The following is a 22,952-nucleotide window of genomic DNA, read 5'->3' as shown; positions in this document are numbered from 1 at the left end:
ATTCAGAAGTCAGCCAGTGGCCAGGCAGGAGGGCGGCAGACATCCTTATAATACCCATCAGCTGCACGGGACCTTCTCCTAAGCTGCCTCAAATTAACATATCTAAATACAAACCCCCTGTTCTTGCTGCAGAAATGCAGTTTCAAGGCGAATTTTTCAGTCTAGACTCTTCCTGTTGAGAAATTCTGGCGTCCTTATTGAGTTTCACAAATGTGATTGAAATAAGCAAGGTACAGAGGGGGCAAACCCCAGCGCCTGTCTTGGAAGGGCTGCCTTCTGGTGGGGAAGACACACGGCTGGAGACGCAGACCGGTTCTGTGTGGTGTGTGTGGCGGCAGAGCCAGCCCCAGGCTGGGGTGGCACGGTGTCGGGGATGAAGGAAGGTGTAAGGGAGAGAGAGGGTTTTGGTGTGGATGGAAAACTGGGTGTTCCCCTGACCTGTGACTTCTTAGCTTTGTGGGACCGTGTCTCCCACTGCATCTGGGCAAGGAGGAGGATTTGCCTGCCCTGCCCTGTAACCTGGCCCCTGGCCCAGCGCCTGGCAGGTGGGAGGAGTTGAAATATGCACATGGGATGAAGTGGATGGCTCTGGGCCTTCTGCCCCGTTCTCCTGTGAACCAGCAGGTTGAGTTTCGGGCGAGGTAATAGACTGTGCATGGGTGGAGGTGTTGGGTTTTGCTTTTGAGGGATCCTGGAGTGTCTGTTTGGGTCTCTTGTGAGGAAGTTCTTTTGGAGCAACAAAGTTTGATCATTTGGAATGGAATAAAAAACTCACACAAGACCTACCTAGTCCAACTTCTTTCCATTTTACAGATGGAAAATGAGGCACAGGGATGGGGAGGGATGTGCCCAGGCCAAACTGAGCTGGAGCTCAGCTTTCTGAGAGGCTCCTGGGTGGGACTGAAGGCAGTGGAAAGGGTTCCTGGCAGGATTTTGCCTGCCTGCTATGGAGGGGCGAAAGGAAATTGCATCTTCACTGAATTTCTGGTGAGGAAACTTTTGAGGCCAAAGGGGCAGAGCGGAATGATTTTTTTTAAGTGTAAATCAGGTGTTCTTGAGAGATTAGCAAAGCCAGCCTGAAGAGCAGGGGCTTAGAGGCTGTAGCCCCCTGAGTTGGCCTTTGACTGAATGGGGCTGCCCCCCCCCCCCCCGCCCATGACAGAAGACAGATCTCAACTGAGCTGAGGGCCCCCCTGGAGTACGTTGAAATCCGCTGGCCTGAACTTGCCTCCTCATGGACCTGAAAGAAAGATAGCATTGTGTTTTTCGGGTGGCCCAAAGCTGCAGTTCTTCCTTGGGACCCAACCCCAGAGAATCCCATTCCAGACGTGACTCAGAGGCCTTGTCCTGGGAGAGAAAGCGTGATGACTCAGCATCTAAGACTCAAGCAGGGTTCAGGTTTGACTCAGCCTGGAAGGAAGGCCAGGGAGGGACACGACATCTCTCTCCCTCCAGAGCAGCCACTGTCTCCCTCCATCTGCCTTCATCCTCGCAAGAACGTTGCCTGGATCGTATTGCTCCATTGAATGGATGAGGCAACTGAGGCCAGGAGAGTTTCAGGATTTGCCTGTAGCCATATGGCTCAGGTGGGAGAGCCAGACTTTGAACCCAGACAGTTGGACTTCAGAGCCTTTGTTTTTTTTCCATGACAACATGTTGGGGCGCCTGAAGAAATCAGGCTCAAATGAAAAGGCAATCAGGAGCTCCATGCCTCAGTTTGCTTTTCTGTAAAATGAGAGTAACAGACATGATGCCATCAGAATGTGTAACTATTAATCTGTGTAACCTGAGAACAGCACTCAGCATGTGGAAAACAGCGTGTAGGTGTTTGCCGTCAGTAGCACCCACAGAAGACATTCTCAAGGCATCTTCTTGGCAAGCAGAGTCTGGGACCCTTTGTCCTAAACCTACCCAAGGCTGTGAAAGTGCCTGCAAATGCTTGACCTAGGTATTGCTTTTTGCTAAGCTTATGTAGGTTGCATAATAGTGTCATGAAAATCTTGTCTGAAATGCACATTTCCAGGCCCAGTCTCCTGCGATTCTCTCTCCATCAGGGGATATGCTATTGTTTCAAAGCTCCTTTGGCTGGGTTAGGAATGGGGTATCCTGCAGGCAGACAGAGTTGAGAACCTCTGCTCTGGAATGACAGGGGAGAGAAGAAGGAAGGTGTAGTCATACATGCCGCTGTACCTTCAGGCCACCCTGTGTCCACAGTGCCAGGGAATTAGTGAGTGCTCAGTAAATAGCTCTTGTTTGCTATAGTGCCTTGGAGGTTCAATGCATCACATCAGCTAACTGAGGTAGAAGACATTCTTCCCACCTCTCAGGTCAGAAAATTGAGGCTCAGGCTGGTGACTCTTCTGTCCAGAGTCCAGTGAGTGGGGTTCTGCCCAAGGTGAGCCTCCTGAGCCCTTTCCACCTTCCAACATTGCGCTTGGAGGCCACCCACACCCTCTGAGCCCACCTTTTGAGAATGAGCTTGTTTCCTGGATCCACCCCAGGCTGTTGTTCCTGCCTCTCTTGATGGCTGTGTGATGGAAGTACTGCGTGTCCACTTGCTTTTTATCTTTCAACTTGGAGATAGAGGCAGGCTAGATAGCGGTCTTGGCTGAGAACTTAGCCCAGGCAGGTAGGCAGAAGGGCTGGGGACACTGAGGCCCCACAGGAAGGCGGCTGCAGAGGTAGAGGGCCATGAGTAGGTGCCAACCTGGAGCCGTGTTCTCGGGGTGGGGGCCATGTGAAAAGAAACCTGGGCTCCCTCGGGTGGGGCGTAGCCTCAGCACTACAGAATGGGAATGGATTACACAATCGGGGCCATAAGCAGGTCTCTTTGACCCAGATCTTTGACTTTCCCACCTAACATTGTTTGCAGACCTGCCTATGCCCTACCTGCCTGGGCTCCATCTCTGACCTTTTGAGTCCAGCGGGTCTTCTTGCAACTGAGCTGGTAGAAAGTGAGGCTCCTTAACAGTCTGGGGGCCTTGAGTGCCCTCCCCAGCAGTTTAATCTTTCCTTTCTTTAAATCTGTGGGGAGACTTTCTGCAGCTATACATTTTAAATCTGCATAGAGTTCTGTTTGAAGAGAGGTGGGTGGGGGCCCAGGTGTCCACCCTGTTCTCCTGCCTTCACCCTCTGCCCCACCCCTACGGAACCTAAGAAGATTCCAAGTAACCCTCTTCAAATATGGATGTGAGGGGGCCATTTAAGAGGTGGGTCTATGGCCTGTCTCAGCTGGGAATGCTTACCACCTCTCCTTCCTCCTTTTTAATCATGGAACTCTCCTCCTTTCTCCAGAAAGGCCTCCTTGGCTGTCCTCTGCTGGAGGGGAGGCTGGGTTGGGTCCTTCCTGGGACCTGTCCATGTCTCCCATGAAACCTGAGAGCCTGTCCTTAGTAGGTGTTGTGTTAGTGGTGGTGGAAAGGACATCTCCACTGATTAAGGAAGTAACTTGGACCATCTTGCATAGACAAGATCGGAGGCCCATTCCAGAGGGTGGAAACTGCAAGACCATTCTGGGGAAGGATCCTGTTAGCGTGGCTAGCATCCCATCTCGGGACAAAGGGTTCTTTTGAGGAAGCCATTTCCTCGTCCTCTGCTAACACTGGCTCCGTTTGTGTGATTTCCACAAATTATCTCAGACCATCCAGCGCAGCTCATGCCTGTCTTGCAATTTCACAAAATAATCCTCTAAGGAGACCAGTGTCCTCCTTTGGACTTCCAGTTATTCACCTCGTCCCCTCAGACGGTCGTCTTCTGTCTGCCAAACAAATTACTCGTACTGCCAAAACTCCACTGAGAATCTCCAGGAAGATCTCGGTTGTATTGCAGAAAAGAGGTGGGCCCTGACGAGATTCCTGACACCTCCCTCTTCCTGCTGTTGTGTTTGGGACACTCTTGCTGACCTCCGTGGTGCTGTGCTCAAGTTGAACACACAGCAGTTCAGTTTCAGCTCCAGCCCCTCTGGACCCACACCCAGGGAGTGAATGCGGCTTTGGCATGTTTGAGAGGGAGACAGTGGGGTTCACCTTCTTAGTGATCCCTTTTTCATTCCTTGAATATCAAACATCACTGATGCCTCCTGGGTTTCAGGCTCCACTGCAAAGTACAGGGGCCCTCGAGGAGTTCCTAGTGTGGTTTTGTTCTCTGTGTGACATTTGTACTGTTTCCTTGATTCTGATTGCTCTGATACATTTCCCTAACCTCTAAACTAGGGAACTTTCTTGAAGGTCCAGTGAATCCACCCATATTGTTTGCTGAGTTGATTAGTTAAGAAAGACAGTGCGTGAAGACTGCCAACTTCCTCACCCTCCCCAGGGCCTTGAGTTTCAAAAGGGCCAGAAAACACCAAGAGAGCCCATGAACTGCTTTGTAGTTTGACTTCAAAAATCTCTTTTGGCGAAGAAATGACAAAGGATTGTATCCACAGTAAGGCAGGGCTATCCAGGGCGTATCTCAAGGTGGTTTTCCTTGAGGTTCAGGCAGAAATGGTGCTGTTCTCGGCAATTTTCTGGGGAAGTTGCTACAGCAAACAGCCACAGCACACGTTGATTTTTTCCCGCCTTTTAAAAATCTGTTCTATAAAGAGCACAGTGTGCTGGAGAGAACACTGGCTTTCATGTGGCCTTAAAACCAGGCATGTTACGGAGGGTGGAATCTGGGCCAGTTGCTGTTGGTGACAATCGATGCTACCCTTGTCAGCAATTCCCGCCTGCTCTCCCTTTATCTGCTTCACTGAAGGCCTCCAGGGGACTGTTGTCCGCCCTCCTCCGAGGGAGTGAGTGCCACACCTGCACCCACAACAAACCAGTGAGTTTTTCACCTTTTCCTCAGTAGGGACATGTGGCCTTTGGAAGTCAAGTGGGCCTTTGTGTTTGTTTTTGAGCCTCAGGTTACCCATTTGTGAACTGGGTATAATACCCAGCCTCTCCCGGGGCAACCTCCTTGAGGAGCAAGTGAAACAGTGTGCTGAGTGAACGCTTTTCCAAAGCATTGAGTTGGCCATCTTAGGAAGGTACTATGGGGGAGCTGAAAACAGAGAACCTTCTGGGTGTTGTGAAGGGAGAAAAGTTCAAGACGCTGGTTTTGCCAAAAGCTCAGTCCTGCTCATGATGGCTCAGTGGTGACTGCAGGGTGGAGGAGAGGCATGTGACTGTTCCAGCTGACCTCCACACGCTGAAAGCCTCACGGTCACGTGCAGCCCACCTTACAACGTTGTATCTGGGCCACGGGTGGTGGTGAGGACTGTGGATATATTTAGGGCAATGTGAGATCATTGTCAACATTCCCTTTAAGGTTACTTTAACCTTAAAGCAGCCAGCTTGATGCTTGCTGACCTGGGGCACACATCTTAACCTCTTGATGCCTCAGTTTCCCCATCTGTTAAATGGTGACATGCTGGCACCTCCTTCCTAGGGTTTCTGTGAGGCTTAAAGGAAGTACCGGGTTTAGAGTCCAGTTAGTGCCACAGATACTGTTCCTGGTGCTGTTTTTGTGGTGTGTCTGTGTAGGGTTACATTGTTGCCTTCCTGTGGCTGCTCTTCCTGGTGGGTAGAACCTGGAACTTCTAGAACAGATCATGGATGTTTCTCTGCTGGATACCCCTTCAGCCCCACCCTGTGGGAGTTGTTGGGGTGCCCAGGAGAGTTTGCTCAAGAGGGTGTGCAGATGGGTGGCAGAGCTGGAGCAAGGCACTAGTCTTAACAGACAGGAGTCTGAGGCTGGCAGAAGTGGGGGCCTTGGTCCAAGGTGCGGGGCTCATCTGGCCAGAGCTGAGCCCGGCAGGGCCTTGGTAAGACCCTGTGGCCCTTTTGTCTTGGCGAAGCACCTTCCTGCCTGGGTTTTCATTTGCCTGTAAGTTTGTTGTGGACAGCGTGATCTCCATAGACGTACACTGTGCCTACTTTACAGATGGAGAAACCAAGGCCCAGAGAGGAAGTGACTTGCTCAGAGTCACGGAATAGGAAAGTGGCAGGGTCCCCATGCCCTGATTCCTAGGCCAGCGTTCCTGCTGCCCCACTGAGGTTTTTGGGAATCACAGGCTCTGTGTGTCCCCCTCAGTCCCCCAGGGGCTGTTGAACAGTTCTCAAGTGGTGTCGGATTACCGAAGATGCCTCTGCCCACTGCCCTCCCAGGCCCCAAGGTCACGGGTCACGTTCTTTTCTTCCTCGGGCAGATCCTGGCCTTGGCTTTGCCTGGAACCTGTGATCCAGCTCTCCTCTGACTCTCCTGGGTCTGCTGGACTGGAAGGGTATTTGTGTAGCCCCTCTTGGGCCCTCGTTACTCATTGACAGACAGTGCTGGTGGAGAGAAGGGCCCCAGTGGTGACGCACTGGGCCTGATAATCAGAAACCTTGGTGGCATTTGCTGAGCATTTTCCATGTGTCCCTCTCCTCGCTGGGACTCTAGGACTGAAACCCAGGCCACATCCTCACAGATGTCCTGGCATCTCCAAGGCAACCCTGAAAGGAAAGTATGCTGATGAATTAAGCAACTGTTTGCCAGGTTCTCCATGCCATTCTTGAATTTAAGCCCCACTGCTGATCATTGGGAGCAGGAGTTAGCATGCCCATTGACAGACAAGCAAACTGAGGCAAAGAGGTTAGATAGCCAGGCATGGTGGCATATGCCTGTAATCTCAGCTACTCAGGAGGCCGGAGTAGGAGGATCACTTGAACCCAGGAGTTTGAGACCAGTCTGGGCAACATAGCAAGACCCTGTCTCTCTAAAAAACAAGATGAATAATACATTTTTAAAAAGAGATTCAATAAATTATGCAGGATCACAGAGCTAATAAATGGTGACACCATGGCCTGCAAGCCTTCCCCCAGCTCCTGGCTACCTTTCACTTCTCTGGCATTGGTCTTCTCGGAATTCCTCCCAGGCAGGTGGATGGGAAAAGAAGTGAAGATACAGGCTGGCAGCTGGTGCTGTGACCTGGAGCCCTGTTTTTGGTGCTAAGCTGGGTTTTAGCTGAAGGAGACCTGCTGGAGGGGTTTCTTCTGTGCTTCTTGGGGAGCAAAGATGGCCTTGGAGATGGAGACATGGTTTGTCAGTCCCAAGCCACTCCAAAGGTGGGGCAGGTGGGCTAGGAGTCAGCCCTGGTTCCCCCGCCATGCTGTGTGTGGCCCTGCCTTGCCACCCTACCTGCTGGAGGACCTCTTTGATGCTTTCTAGTGGGTCCCAACATTCTGTGATTAGGACTTTGCATGAGGCAGAGGGAGGGCAGGAGCTGGAGTCCAGCAAGGACCTCAAGCCCAGGGACAGGCTCCACCTGCCACACCTGCTAAGCCATGAGGGCCTCAGGTGCCCGGGAGGAGGGAGCAGGAGTGGAAGCACCAGCTCGAGCTGCCAAACCAGGTCACGTATCATCTGCCATTTCCTGCTGGCAGAAGGAGGTCACAGACACCAGAAGACAGCAGCTTCTGCCAGAACTGGGTCCTTCCATGATTCTCGGGTGGTGACTTTGAATCCCAGAAAAAGTGTTTTGGGGAGAGTGGAGTGAAGGAAGAGTGTGAACATTGGATCTGACTCCACTCCAGCCCCTGTGCTGCAGCCAGCAGGGTGAGCTCAGGACAGCTGGCAGCCGCTTGGGCCCAGCCCCCTCCTCTGTGAATGAAGGTGGTGGGGAGTGCACGTGCGCGTGTGAGTATAAATGACTGTGGATGTGAGAGTCCATGAAAGTGAGAATGTATCAGTGTGTAAGAAAGTGTGAGTGTGTGAGAATGAGTGTGTTTGTGAGAATGTATGTATGTGTGAGTGTAAGTGTGAATGTGAGAATGTCTGTGAGAATGAAAGTTTGCAAGTGTGTCAGTGTGAGGGAATGTGTGAGTGCATTTGAGAGAGAGTGTATGTGTGTGTGTGTGTGTGCACGCGTGCACTAGATTAAATAAGAATGCATCCAACTGACATTTTCTGGATACTGTTACCTACTAGGAATTACTAAAATCAGCTGTTCCAGAGGAGGGTGGATGTCGCACCAGGGGACATTTGGCAACGTTTGCAGATTCTTTTGCTGGTCACAGCGTGGGGTGTATGCTGTGGGCATGTGGTGGGCAGAGGCCAGGGATGCTGCTGAGCCTCCTCCCGTGCTCAGGGCAGCCCCTAAGGCAGAGGCTGCTTGCGGGGCCCAAATGTCAGCAGTGCTGAGCTGAGGATCTCTGTCCAGGAGGCACAGATGCTGTCCTGGATGCTGTCCAGACAGCATCCGCTCTGCCCTCCAGGGGGACAGACAGGACAGTGGACACAGCCCAGATGCAGCCTGATGAGTGAGCCCAAGGGAGCGCCTGTCCCCTCGGAACTGTGAGCTCCGTGGGGGCAGGAACTGGGTCTGTTTGCTCATGATCCCCAGATGAGTCCCATAGCCAGTCTCATCACCATAGCTGGTGTTATTTTTGTTCTGAGCTCTGTGTTGGGCACATAGAACCTAGTGGGAAGAAACCTCTGAATAAATCCTGAGTTTTCCATCCTGCTTCTGAGAACTCAGATGTTCTTTGAGGGCCAGCCTGGTGGTGTGGGGGCTGGGAGTGGGCAGATTGTAGGGAGCCAAGTCCTGGGGTGGAGTGGGGTTCAGGCCCCTTTCCCTGGCTTGAGCCGAAGCACCTTGGCTTTTTAAATTTTAAAATTTTTATTTTTTAACATTTTTGTATGTTGAACTTCCTTACATGATTTCCTTTGGATAAAAGCTCCTGCAAAAAAAGTTTGAAAAGTTTTTTGGTTGAGGCATCAGGGACAAGGTAAGGACTGCTTGATGGGCCCAACTCAGGAGAACTGAGGTGAGGGAGCCGCTCTCCTCCTGCCCTGCAGGCTGGCCAGATGGTGGACCGCCAGCAGCTGGCTGAGTCAACCCGCAGAGAGCACCTTCTGCAGTCCTTGGTTCATGCGGCCTTAGTATTGCAGGACGCGACCAACATGCAGGCTACCCCGAGGCCTGCAGCCCCCACAGTCCCCCCAGACTAGTGCAAAGCTTTATCCAGTCTCCCGGCAGACTTCAGAGTCTAGGACACTTCCTAAATGGTTCAAAATCAATGGAATCATTTGGGGGACAATAAATAATGTCACTAGACATTGCCAAATGTCCCCTGGGAGAGAAAATCCCCCCTAGTTTAGATATACCCCGTGATCATCCTCAGCAGTTTTATCTCTAGACTTCCCAAAGGCCTTTAGCAGTGAGGGGGCTGGGTCAGAGAAGGCCCCACCAGCTCCCAAAAGCAGATGCTCAAGAACTTGATATTTCTAGGAGACACAGCGATTTTTTAACCCATTGCCTCATGTGGTCTGGGAAGCTAAGCTGTAGGAATAAAAAAGGTGCCGGGTAGGGTAAAGAGGTTTCACCAGATAGAGGAAACGGGGAAGGTGGACATTTCTGTCTTTTCTCTTCTGGAGAAGGAGAGAGCTGGTGGAGACTGACACTATATCCTAATGTGATCACGGTTTCTGGAAGCCAAAGAGAACTGACCAAACTGGGCTGAACCACAGCATTTCTCGAGTCCTTTTAAATGTAGAATTTGTTTTCCAGACATTGCACTCTTGGGGTTTAGCAATGATTTAAAAGTGAATTTTACTGAAAGCATGCTGTTGAGCTACATTGCTCATTTATTCAGAGAGGGAGTTGCAGCCTGACTTTCTGCCTAGGAGAGTCTCTCGTGCTGGGAGCTAGAGGTAGAGAAAAGAACAAGCTACCTGCTTGATGAAGCTCACAGATAGGACTGCTTGAACCCACCTGGTGGGACAGTGAGAGCCCCCTGACTTCACCCTGGCGTGCTTTGCTGAGCAGGGTATGCTAAGAAGCTCCTGTGAAATGAGAAGTCCTTTCACTCCCAGAATGAGGGGTGGCGTTGGCAGGGCCCTGGGTTTCTGGAAGGCTCCCTAGGCCATGTAGGCGAGGTGTCCCACAGGCCAGGGTCTTGGGACCACGAACCTGCTGAATTAGCAAGGCTAACAGACCCGGGCCTTTCATGCCTCCTGCCTCCAAGCTGGCAGCTGCCCAGGAATGCTCACAAATATAAAACCGACTTTGTTTTCAGAATGTTCTGGAGCACAGACTCCAAAGTCTGTATAAAGCCATTCTTGTGGGGCTGGTTATCTACTGGGGAAAATCATGCTGGGGCCCCAGACCAGAGCACCCCAGTGGAGAGCGGGATCTGCCCACGGAATGCCACGTGTTGGCACAAGGGATGGATCCGGGGTGGATTCGGGGTGGCCCGCACTTGCCGGCTGACCTCTAAGAGGTGTTTCACCGGTTCTTGGGAGTTCCTGGGTCTTCAGAGGAGCCCTGGAGAGGAATTTCAGAGGCTTGCATTCTCTTGACCATTGCATCCGAGGGTCCTTGGGCAGTGCAGGGCCCAGGTTCCCACTCTGAAGCTGGCTGTGTGAGGGCTTTGGTCAGGCGTTTTCCATTCAGAAAGTCTGGATCTGTGAACTGGGTGGGTGGCCTGGGCTCTTCCCTCTTGTCACTTACTCCTTCTCCCCCGGTCCTCTGCTGCTGTCTGTAAGACTTGACCTTATTCTGCATTTTTTATGCTTCACCCCAGGGATTGATGGGCATTTAGTTTTTCTAACTTGACTACTGATCTAGAAGAATACATGCTTATACCTCTGGTTTCTAGATTCAGCTCTTGGAGGCATGCTTAATAGATAGCACCACCTGCCCAAGCCTTGCACCCCAAGGAGTCAGTGGCAGCATTCCGAGTCTTCCTGGGCTGTGCTTCAGTCTGGTTTTGCAGCCCACACTTCTGCACCTGCCCTGTGTTAGAGCACAGGTAACCCCTCTGGTCCATCCCCTGCTTTGATCCAGGAAGTGCTTTCTGCCTTGGAGGTCCTTTTTCTTACAAAATTGTACTGTGCGTTCAAATGCCTGCCAAACTCCTTGACTTAAGGTTTTCCTCTGCCCCTCTTCCCTTTTAGCAGGCAGCCGAGAGTCCTGCACCGTGGGGTGTGTATGTGTGTGCATGCGCACGCGTGTGCCTGTGTGTCTGTGCATCTGCATCACCAACCTTCTGTTAGGGCTAACTGTGAGGCTGAAGCTTGCACTATGCCTATACATGGTAAGCATCGTGTGAGCTTGTGTTCCCCTTTCATTGTCACACTGGGGCTGCCTGACTTTGGGATCAGCAATGCAGGTCCCCTTCTAGAATCCAGTGAGCTGCGTCCTGGGTATGGTGGATGGGCCTGAACTTGGTATGGGGACCTGTTTGTGAGCCTGATCTATCCATTTCATTGGGAGGGTAGTGTCTGTGAGCCTCAGTATCCTCTCCCAGGAAATCCACTGCGCTGGCCCCAATGGGAAGACTGGGTTGGGTCCATGGGCTGTGTGTACAAGGAGCCTCCTCATCCCCTGCAGTGCACCACGAGGGAGGTGAAGCTGCTGGGCAGAGCGCAGGCCTGGCCTTCTTGCCATTGGTCTTGGATTTGCTTCCTTTAGGAAACCTCTCAGCAGGAAGTGTTGACCTTTTGGCCTTTGTCTCCTTGCAGGCAGGTGACAGCAGGGACATGTCTCGGGAGATGCAGGACGTAGACCTCGCTGAGGTGAAGCCTTTGGTGGAGAAAGGGGAGGTGAGTGGAGATCTTCCTGGCTACCCCATCACAGGCACATGTGCACATAGACACACACAGGCACACCAGAGCTCACACTTGTACTTATGGGCATGCAAACACTGCACAAATACACATGTATACAGCATACACATGGCATACAAACATGCTGCACACACATGTACATAGCATACAGACACACATGCGTACACACATAACACATGTGTCCACTGCTTCCTTGAAATGCAAAGTTGTGAGAGGCTCTGGTTCAAGTCCCATAGGATCGAGAGCTGGGCCCCTTGCCCACTTCTCTGGGCCTTTCTGCTCTCATTTGTAAAGTGAAGACATCCAACCAGAGGTTCTCTCAGCTTTCCCGTCTCTAACATTCTGTGGTTATAGAACATGCAACATGGGGCCCAGTTGCCCATAGGGACTGCCTGCCTCAGCTCTCATTAAAGCCACATACTCTGGGGCCGCACTGTCTGGGCTTAAATCCCAGCTGTGACACTTTGCAGCTTGGTGTCCACTTGCTAACCTCTCAGTATCTTCATATTCTAGTTCTTCATCTGTAAAATGGTGACATTAGGACTTACCTCATGGGGCTAAGTGAGGATGGAGTGACCTAATTCATAGGGAGCAGTTAGAACTTTGCCATAGAGGAGATGGGCAATGCATAGTCACTTTTTCACTTGCTATTATTATCTTTTTGGGCAAACCTCTTCTGTCAACAGAGCTCTTCCTGTTGGAAACAGAAGCCCCTGTCCTATAGGCTGGGCTGGCAGGGCCCAGCCTGGGCTGATTGTTCTGAAGATGAATGAACCTTTACATTTGCACAGTTGACACCATAGCTTCAAAACATGTTTACATCCCAATTCTCACTTAGCCTCATAACTGCCTCTGATATGTCTTTTTAAAAATGTGGAAGCTTTGGTCCAAAAGTGAAGTTAGTCTAAAGCCAACTAAATGCTTTTAAAAGTGATAATTACCATGCGCTAACCACATCCTGCATGCCTGCTTCTCTGCCGACCGTATTTCAACTTTGGTTCATGCAGGTCCCAGGTTCTGTGATTGTACTCATTTTGTAGAGGAGGAAGTTGGGTCTTAGGGAGGTTAATTTGTCTTCTTTGCATAGTTACAAAGTGTGGGACATGGAATCAAACCCAGGCCAGCGGACGTTGGTGAATAGACTGTTCATTTAATTTCCTTATGACTCTACATGTGGCCGCTCTGTTTTAGGTTCATAATTTCATAGACTTTTCTTTACAAATGTGTGAGGCAACCATCTCTTTTCCCCTTTTGCAGATTTAAAAATAAAAACAAACTGGTCCTAGACAGGAAGGGGATTGGTCAAGTTCATCCAGATAGCTGGTACAACTAGAGTTAGAAACCAAGCCTGGGGAGGCTACAGATGCTTGCTTATCATTCCACACTAAGGTCTGCAAACCTTTTCTGCAAAGGGTCAAATAGTAAATATCTTAGGCACTGAAGACCGCATGATCTCTGTTGCAACTGCTCAACTTTGCCATTATAGCAAGAAAGCAGCCATAGACACTATATAAGTGAATGTACTTAATGTGTTCCAACAAAAATTTAAAATGTGGTGAGGCGGATTGCAGCGTGCCAACCCCTACTATATACTATGCAATTTCTAAATCCGTGTCCTCTTAACTCTGGGTCTGTGACATAGTCTTCTGAAATAATCAAACAGAAACTTCTAGATAGAACAAATACATATCACCATATTCTTATTTCTCCCTTTTAAAAAACCCTGTGAAAATAGTATCCCACACTTTGCTTTATTCACTTGACATTTCTGGGAGATCTTTTCAACATCAGTCCATAATCCACTTGCTTTTCTCTTTTTAGGTACATAGTATTCCACTACATGTATTTGCCCAGTGCCCAGTATATGAACACATGTGTCTTTCCAGCCTTTTGCTATTACAGACAGCACTGCAAGAAATTTGCATCCTTGTATCTTTCATGTGTGTCATTACATACATGTGCAGCTACAGCCCTAGAAAAAAAGTTCTCAGAAGTGGCATCGCTGGGTCCAAGGGTAAATGCATTTAAAACAACATTTTTTATTTATTTCAGGCAGCCTACTGGAATCCTTAGAACATTTTATGTATGAAACACATGTCTAAGAGCTTGTCCATTCAGGGTTACATGCCAGTGCATCTCTCAGTGAATATTTACCCTTTCTTTCAAGGTTTAGACGGAAATAAATTTCTTTCAATTCCTTAGATTGACTCAGCAAAGTATTTAGAGTTAGGCTTGACTATTGGGAAGTTCTTCCTTGTGTCTGTCCTCAATCTAGATTGCCACTGTACTCTGCTGACGTTTTGAAGGTTGGTGTTTGTTGTACAGAATGGCTTTCCCCATTCTTTCCCACCAGTACACACTCACGTGCACATATACACACACAGGGCAATGGTATAGGTGCCAGCCACGTTTGCTTCCACTTGAATTTACCCAAAGTCCCTGATGTTCTTGCCCACAGCCCAGGGGATGTGGAGCTATTTGAATTCCCAGCACAAGGGCCTGTGTTGTCATCTAGTCTTCCAATCCCTGCCATCTAATGGGAGCTCCATTCCATCATCCTGTTCCCCTCATCGCTTTTGCATTTCGCTCTGCTGAGCCGTCTTCTGGGGGTTTGTGGTGGGTGAGGCTGGGGCTCAGTTTTCACAGTGTTGGGACTCCATCTCTGGGTCAGGAGGAAAACATGCCAGCAACATCTCTTAGAAATGTTGGCCAGCCAAGACTCCAGTTGGTCCTCCGAGTCACACTTTCACCAGGCCAGAGGGGACACAGGACTTTTCTCTGTCTTCCTGGGCCTGTCCTGCCATGGACAGCTCTGGTAAAAGATAGAATTTGGGCTGAAACTCAGATTTTTTTTTTTTTTTTTTTGATACGGAGTTTCATTCTTGTTGCCCAGGCTGGAGTGCAATGGTGTGATCTAGGCTCACTGCAACCTCTGTCTCCTGGGTTCAAGGAATTCTCCTGCCTTAGCCTCCCGAGTAGCTGGGATTACAGGCATGCGCCATCATGTCTGGCTAATTTTGTATTTTTAGTAGAGACGGGGTTTCTCCACGTTGGTCAAGCTGGTCTCGAACTCCCGACCTCAGGTGATCCTCCTGCCTCAGCCTCCCAAAGTGCTGAGATTACAGGCGTGAGCCACAGCACCCAGCCTGAAACTCAGAATTTTTAGATTGAGGGAAATGCTTAGAGGTCTCCACTGCCTCTTCTACTCACAAGAGACTGAAATTTAATCCAGGTCCAGATGACAGCAGCCATGGAAAAAATGTAAGGAGGACCATGATGTGGTCAGGTTTGAGTTTTAAAAGTATAGCACATGGGTGGAGCCAGGGAGACCAGTTAATAGTCAGATATCAAATTTCTGTATCTCTCAAGCTTGTGATCAGCTTAGACCTTCAGATTTTTATCTATCAAGGCTATTGTCAGAAAGGAGTCCAGTTAGTGTGTCTGCTTTTCTGCTGGACTTCTATTTTGAGATGAAAAGGAAAGTCTGGGCTGGGCATGGTGGCTCACACCTTTAATCCCAGCACTTTGGGAGGCCGAGGCAGGTGGATCATGAGGTCAGGAAATCGAGACCATCCTGGCTAACATGGTGAAACCCCATCTCTACTAAAAATACAAAAAAAAAAGAAAAATTAACTGGGCGTGGTGGCGGGCGCCTGTAGTCCCAGCTACTCAGGAGGCTGAGGCAGGAGAATGGCGTGACCCTGGGAGGCGGAGCTTGCAGTGAGCTGCGATCACACCACTGTACTCTAACCTGGGCGACAGAGCAAGACTCTGTCTCAAAAAAAAAAAAAAAAAAAAAAAAAAAGAGAAAAGGAAAGCCTGCCTTTGTGAGGAATTAAGGAGACCCCACAAAGGAGGAAGCGTAGGTACAGATTCAGGTCATAGAAAGGCCCATATGTCCCAACATTATTTCTCTTACAGAGAAAACAGATGAAATTGACAATCTTTTTTGTCTTTCCACAGACCATCACCGGCCTCCTGCAAGAGTTTGATGTCCAGGCAAGTAGAGGATGTGGCTTTCCTTCCCCTTCCTCATCCCATCTTCTCTTTTTCCTTTTTCTTTCCATTGGTTTAAGTAGATCATTGCGCAAACATTGCGGGCAAGGGGAGAGAAGGCAGTGGTCTCAGCTAGGTCCTCACCCTCAGCTGCTGCTCCCAGACAGAAGCTGACTTGAGTGCTGGCCAGAGAATCAGGAACCAGTCACTTCCCACGAAAGCAGGACAGAGACACCGCCTGTTTCAGCCCCAAAGAGCTGGCCAGAACGGTGGGGCGTGTGTGGGGAAAATGGTGTGATGCTGGGCTGGCTTGGGACCCTGTGAGGGGAGGGAACGGAAGCAAAAGCTTGATGTTCTTGGCTCCACTTGGGAAACTGAAACCAGCCTTCTCTGTGGTTTACTGGCCCAGAACTGAAGTATCTCCATTCCCACTCAGGATTGCAGGGCGGGCCAGGGGGTGCAGCTCAGCCGTGTCCAAGAACTGGCTCTCAGGAGAACAGGCTGGGCTCTCTCAGCCGAGGGCTGGGTCAGAACTTCAGGAAATCTAAGTCCTGGACTCGTTAGCCCCAAGCTCGGGTGGGTCCCATGCTGTGCTGGCCTCTGGAGGGTGGGGCAGAAAGCCTGAGCATATGGCGAGCTTGTGGTCTCCTTGAAGGAGGAGAGGCACACTCCTGGACCAGCCAGAGGTGGCTGAGGTGTTCTCACCTGAACCTCTACCCATGTGTTGCACAGGTGTCCCCAGTTTGGGACCCATTCTGCACTCTGCATCTCACTCCTCTATTCTACCTCCTTACCTCAAAACAACTCCGCTTTTCCTCTTGAATCTCTGATTTCATGAATGCTCCCCCATCCATCCCGAGGCGAGGAATCTTGCACTGTCTTTGGAAGGAAAGGAAAGGATGGGAGAGGGGCTGGAAGCATTGGCTAGTAGATGATCGAGGCTTTCTATACCACCACCAAGGTGTGTATTTTCTCATCATCCTGGTTGTGTCAGGCTGTCCCTAGAGATCACCCTGACCTCAGTGTTTAAGAAGAAGGGCCAGATGCAGTGGCTCATGCCTGTAATCCTAGCACTTTGGAAGGCTGAGGCAGGCAGATCACCTGAGGTCAGGAGCTCGAGGCCAGCCTGGCCAACAAGGAGAAACCCTGTCTCTACAAAAAATACAAAAATTAGCCAGGCATGGTGGTAAGCACCTATAACCCCAGCTACTTGGGGGCTGAGGCAGGAGAATTGCTTGAACCTGGGAGGCAGAGGTTGCAGTGAGCCGAGACCATGTCATTGCACTCCAGCCTGGGCAACAAGAGTGAAACTCTGTCTCAAAAAAAAAAAAAAAAAAAAGAAGAAGAGAGACAGCACTGGGAAGTAACTTGCCTGGGGTCACTCAGCAGTGATTGGGGAAGTGGTGCCAGACTCTGGGCCTCGCCTCTTCCAGCCCTGAGTGCTCCCCTTGCTGCTTGTGTAGGTTTTAATGATGTTGGTGAGGGCTTCTTACCTGCCAGGTGCTGTGCTGAGAGCTTGCCAGCCAGTATCTCATGTAATGCCTCAATATCTCATGATAACATGAGAGGCACCATTAGCTTTATTTTTCAGATGGGTATACTGAGGCCAGAGTGGAGGGACTGGGAGCCACACCTAGCTCTGCCTGACCAGGAAGGAAGCCCATGTTCTTCCCGCACCACTCATGTGCTGAGGTCCAGGCTTCTCCCATGCCCTGGCCAGAGCTCCATCCCGTTCCTCTCTATGTTGCAGGACGCTGGGCATGCGAAGGTGCTCCAGGAGGGTGGGAGGTGAATGTACTATCTTGAGGTTTATCAAGTCCAAGCCTTCATTTTACAGCTGGGGAACCTGAGGGACAGAGAAAGGGGGAAGTCACTCATTGAGGGTGGCATGGTGGGGCAGCTAAGAGTTATGGTAGCGGATCCTCCTTTTCACCCTCCTGAGAATGGGAAAAAAATGCACCCAGGGCAGTCAGAGCTGCAATAGATGCAGTGGCTGTGGCACCAGCACCATGGCCTTGGTTATTTGACTGGTTCTCTGAGCTGAGAACAGCTGGAAGTTAGCCCCAGGGGTCATCTGCTCATTCAGGGATGGGCCGGGCCACCCCAGCCTCCCTCAGCCTGATCGAAGCTGCCCTTGCCAACCTTCCCTGTGGCTGAAATGTCAGCTCCTTGTGTTCCCCAGGGGAGCGGCTTGCTGGCACTGAGGTTGTATCTTCCTGCAGTGGGGATGTGATTGTACATCCTCCTCAGGTGAAGGCCCCATTCCAGAGCCAGGAAGAGTGAAGCGCAAGCCCCATGGGTGCCCTTTCCTGGTGATTGACCGTTAGCACGAGATGCTTCACCTCTGTTTCCCCACCTGTGAAATGGAGACAGTGCTCCAGGCTTGTTAAGTGGTGGTGGAGAGAGGACACTGACAAGGGCCAATGATGTGGTGCTTCCCGCATCAGTGCCGGGCCAAACATCACACACCCTATCCACTAACTATCATGGAGTGTTTTCCCGAATTATTTTTGCTGTTGTGGAAACATACACGTAACATCCAGTTTACCAACTTAACTACTTTTAAATGTACAGTTCCGTCATATTAAGTACATTCATATTGCTGTGCAACCATCACTATCGTCCATTTTCAGAACTGTATTTATTTATTTATTTTTATTTCTGTTTAGACCGAGTCTTGCTCTGTCATCCAGGCTGGAGTGTAGTGGTGCGATCTTGGCTCACTGCAACCTTTCTTTACCTCCTGGGTTCAAGCAATTCTCATGCCCCAGCCTCCTGAGTGGCTGGGATTACAGGTGCCCGCCACCACACCGGGCTAATTTTTGTATTTTTAGTAGAGATGGGTTTTTCCATGTTGGCCAGTCTGGTCTCGAACTCCTGACTTCAAGTGATCTGCCTGCCTCAGGCTCCCAAAGTGCTGGAATTACAGGCTTGAGCCACTGTACCCCTAGAACTTTAAAACCTGCAGAACTGAAACTCTGTCCCATTAAACAACTCCTCATTCTAGCTTTAGGCAGTCATCCTTCTATTTTCTGTCTCTGTGATTTTGATTACTCTAGATTTTGATTACTCTAAGTACCTCATACAAGTGCAATCATACACTATATTATTATTATAAAACTGTATGAATTTGCACTGATTTGTTCTTTGCCAGTGTCTGGCTGGTATAAGTTAGCGTCGTGTCCTCAGGGTTCATCCCTGTTGTAGCAGGTGTCAGCATTTCCTTCCTTTTTAAGGCTGAATCATATTCTGTTGTATGTATGCCCCACATTTTGCTTATCCATTTGTCCGTTGGTGGACACTTTGGGCACTTTGGGCTGTTGTGAATACTGCTGCTGTGAACATGTGTGTACAGGTATCTCTTTGAGATCCTGCTTTCAGTTTTGGGGGACATATACCCAGAAGTGGAATTGCTAGCGGTATCAGTCCGTTCTCAAGCTGCTATAAGGACATATCAGAAACTGGGTAATTTATAAAGAAAAAGAGGTTTAATGGACTCACAGTTTCACATGGCTGGGGAGGCCTCACATTCATGGCAGAAGGTGAAGGAGGAACCAAGGCACGCCTTACATGGCTGCAGGCAAGTGTGTGTGTGTGCAGGGGAGCTGCCGTTTATAAAACCATGAGATCTCTTGCTCTTTATAAAACCATGAGATCTCTTGAGACTCATTCACTATCACGAGAACAGCACAGGCAAAACCTGACCCCATGATTCAATTACCTCCCACTGGTTCCCTCCCACGACATGTGGGGATTATGGGAGCTACAATTCAAGATGAGATTTGGGTGGGGACACAGCCAAACCCTATCACTGGATTATATGGTTATTTTGGATTTTAAAATCTTGGTTACCAATTCTGAGAAACCTAGAAAGCATAGTTTATCTGCTCCCTGTGAAGATAATTCCTCACATCTTTGTTTCTCTGGAAAGTCTGCAAAACACTTTTACATTCTCCCATCTCAGGACACAGGCAACTGATAGAACAGAGAATAGGAGCTCCTGCCCCTACTCCCAGGGAAGGTCAACCTATGTGGCTCAGCCTGGGGTCGACTAAGGAGCTGCCCCTTAGGACATCATTAAAGTGGGGACCACACAGAGAAGCCTTTGGAAGGATAGAGCAGAGGTCAGGATAAGATCTCCCAGCATTGTGCACCAGCCTGGGCTGAGCCTTCTGAGTTAATTCCCCAAGCTGTCCTATGAGGTCGGAGCATTTTCCCTATTGTGCCTTCCTTTATTTCTTTAACACATGCCCACTTTGTGCCTGGCATTAGTTTAGGTGCTGGGGATGCAGTGATGAGCATGACAGGCAGTGACCTGTGTTTTCAGGAACCTAAATACTGGAATAATAGCTCAGCACCGCCGAGCACAGAATGTGTCTGGCAGCATGCCAAATGTGCCCCACGTGTGCTTACGGCGATCCTGTCCCCATCCTACGGAGAGAGAGGACCTGAAGCACAGAGAGGTAAGGGAACTTGCCTGAGATCGCAGAGCTGGAAAGGGGACCTCAAGCCATGTGCTTCCAGGGCACATATTTGAAACCAATCCTGATTCCTTAGAAGAAAGAGGCAAACAAACATACAAACAAGCAAATGTGAGCATTCCAGCTTCTGTAGGTGCTTTGAAGATAACAGTGAAGGGTGATATGGAGCCAGGTGATGGGATAGGGCATGGCTGGGGTGCTGTCTTAGGTTGAGGCTTTTTTTTAAGTGGTGACATTGCACTGAAACCTAAAAGATAAATAGAGCCAGTCACGTGACAAAGAGACTGGGGATAGATCATTCCAGGCAGAGGTAACAGCACAAGCAAAGGCCTTTCTGATCTGAATTCTGAAATTTCCAAGGGCAAAAATGTGTTATTCCTGTAAGCTGTTAACAGGCTCAGTGTTCCCAGTAAGTCACAATATTTGAGCTGAAATCTGAATGTTGAATGACACTTTTCAAGGTTGTTACCAAAAGAAAATCTTTGTATAAAACTGTATTCATTTAGATTTGTCTTCTTAGATTGGAAGGTGTTAGGGACTCATGAGATTGATGAAAGCGTCCCCCAGATTTTCAGCAGTCTCCAAAATCTTGGGTGTAGGGTTGCTGTAGAATTTCCTTCAGAAGATGCAGTGCAGTGTGACGACGGAAGTTCTCTGGGGCCTGATGGGTTCCAGGGCCAGGAACTGAGAAGGACAGAGCTTTGGTCAAGGGGGCCTACAGGGCGTATCAGCCCGGGGACTGGTCAGCATAATCTGACCTCAGATTCACGTGGGAGTTGCAGCAAAGCGACAGGACAGCACCTGTCTGCCATGCACTTCAGTGTCCTCTGATGAGCCAGGCCAGCACTGAGGGCCTCCCACGCCCTCTTGCTGAATCTTTGGGGACCTGTACCATCATCCTTCCTTTACAGATAAGGAAACTGAGGCTTCCCCAGGGGCGGCAGCTGTGAAGTGAGCCACATTGAGCCCAGGGCTGTCTGACGCAGACAGTTCTCTCAACTGTGATGCTTGAGTATAGCCCTGTTCCTGGAAAGGCTGATCAAGCCCTTATGGACTAGATTGTGGTTCACCTTTGACACGTCTACTTGTCAAAAAATCTAGCCAAGCAGATAATCTAAGCAACACTTCATTGGGCTTATGTTTAGCCTACTGACTATGAGTTGTTGTAGGACTCAAGAGTTGCTGTGCCTTAATGGCAAATGAATTTTATCTATTCATTTAGTTGGTTTCTTACCTGCTTGTTAAAATAGGGCTCCCTCCTGGGCAGTTCTTCCCCTGGGCATAGCTTCCCTCCTGGTCCAGTCTAAGGAGTCTGAGTCGCTTTATTTTGTGTATCTGAAAGCAGCCGATGTCATTCCTTGAAAAATAATTACCGCTTCAGCACTTTGACTAACTCAGGCAGACTCCTACTTCCTTTCCCAATGTAGTCAATAATTTAGGCTTTTGTTTTGTTTTGTTTTTTAAATGAATCAAAACACACACACTGAGCCCAGAGCTCGGCACTGAGGAGCTGCTGGCGGAGTCTGCATTGAGCTGCTGGGTGGCCTGTCTCTGGAGACAGCTCGCCTGCCAGAGCAGATGGCATCAGGCCTTATCTCTCCATCACTGGCATCGCCTTTAGGTGGTCTCTTTGTTTTGTCCTGGGTGATGTTCGGGCAAAGTGATTGGTGATTTGCATATGAGGTTCTGCCAGCGCTGTCAGGCCCCCACCTGGCTCTGGTTCCTGAAAAGATTCCGGAACCCTCAGAGCACGGGGTGGGCGGGCTGCTGGCCTAGGTGTCAGGGTTGCAGGAAGGACACGGTCTGATCTGGCTCTGCTGAGATGCCTCCGGCATCAGGTTTTAGGCAATTGTGTTTGCAAATTTGATGAGTAGGGAGAGTGGGAGTATTTTGGGTTCCAGCTTATTTTCTTTGGCTAGAATTCTAGAGTCCAAGACTTCTGCTCCAGTTGGGGAGCTTTGTGGAAGGCCACCTGGGGGAGGGAAGAGGAGGAAGAATGAATATTTGCATACTCATTGTCTCAGGGCTTCCCTGCCAAGGTGAGGGGTGTTGGCCTCTTTTGCAGATGAGAGACCCATTTGAAGATGTTAGGGAACTTGCCAAAGGGTACTGTAGAGATAGTCCTAGACTTAGATCCATCTGCTTCCGAAAAATGTTATAGTCATGGGAGTCATAATGGCTGGCCTCTCTTGAGCTCTGCTGTACGTCAGAAACCGTGCTGGGCTATTTTCCTGCATCCGCTCATGTGATCCTCATGAAACCTTGTTGAGGGAGGTATCCTTGCCATCTATCCTTGCCATCCTTGTTTTATGTTGAAGATATGAGGCCTAGAAAATCTGAAGGGATTTGCCCAGTGTCACGCCATGGTGAGATAGATGGTGAAAGCTGATTCAATCCGCACGTCTGGAGCCAAAGTTCATTTAACGAGTTTTGGGGAAGGGACGGCAGAGTTGACTTCATCACCGATAAATTGTACCTCGTGGGCCGGGTGCCTTTCTGTGGCTTCAAATTGCTTTTTCTGTTGGATTTGCTGCCTCTAATTCCCTCCACCTGGATCTTCAGTTATTCAGATGGTTAGATTTGATTTGGTTTCCATGGGAATCTGTGTTTGTGTGCTCACCAGGGCTCCCTGGGAAATGAGCTGATGTTACCCACAGGGCCTCCGTGTGGAGCGGTGGAGGGGGCTGGGGCAGCACCAGGGCCGGGCAGGGCTCTGGAGGTCTGGCTCCCGTTCTGCTGCAAGGCCTCTTGTTCAGCAGAGCTGAGCTGGTCTTAGGGATGTACAATCCCATTTGGGGGGGGGGGCTGTTTTCCCTCCTTTTCTTGGAAGCGGACCAGCTCACAGGGAAAATGGAAATGGTGACCTTTTGCTAATTTCTCTCTTTCCACACAGTTGCTTCT

The 22,952-nt window shown here is 49.8% G+C and overlaps 1 protein-coding gene across 3 annotated transcripts in view; it reads left to right on the top strand.

Annotated features, from left to right (window-relative positions):
* NDRG1 (N-myc downstream regulated 1) overlaps nt 1-22,952 on the top strand; it is a 60,255-nt gene that overhangs the window by 1,440 nt on the left and 35,863 nt on the right. For 2 of the 3 annotated variants that reach the window (XM_009455958.5, XM_009455959.5), the window contains exons 2-3: nt 11,470-11,550; nt 15,538-15,573. In XM_009455958.5, the coding sequence (XP_009454233.2) occupies nt 11,488-11,550; nt 15,538-15,573 (99 nt within the window). In that variant the 5' untranslated portion in view covers nt 11,470-11,487. Of the gene's footprint in view, nt 1-11,019; nt 11,043-11,469; nt 11,551-15,537; nt 15,574-22,952 lie in introns of those variants that run through there. The other variant, XM_054657033.2, reaches the window with a different exon arrangement.

This window comes from Pan troglodytes, chromosome 7 (assembly GCF_028858775.2).
Source record: "Pan troglodytes isolate AG18354 chromosome 7, NHGRI_mPanTro3-v2.0_pri, whole genome shotgun sequence".
In the NCBI taxonomy this organism is placed as follows: domain Eukaryota; kingdom Metazoa; phylum Chordata; class Mammalia; order Primates; family Hominidae; genus Pan; species Pan troglodytes.
Note: the sequence above shows the minus strand (reverse complement) of the source record. Positions and strands in the feature narration are given on the sequence as shown.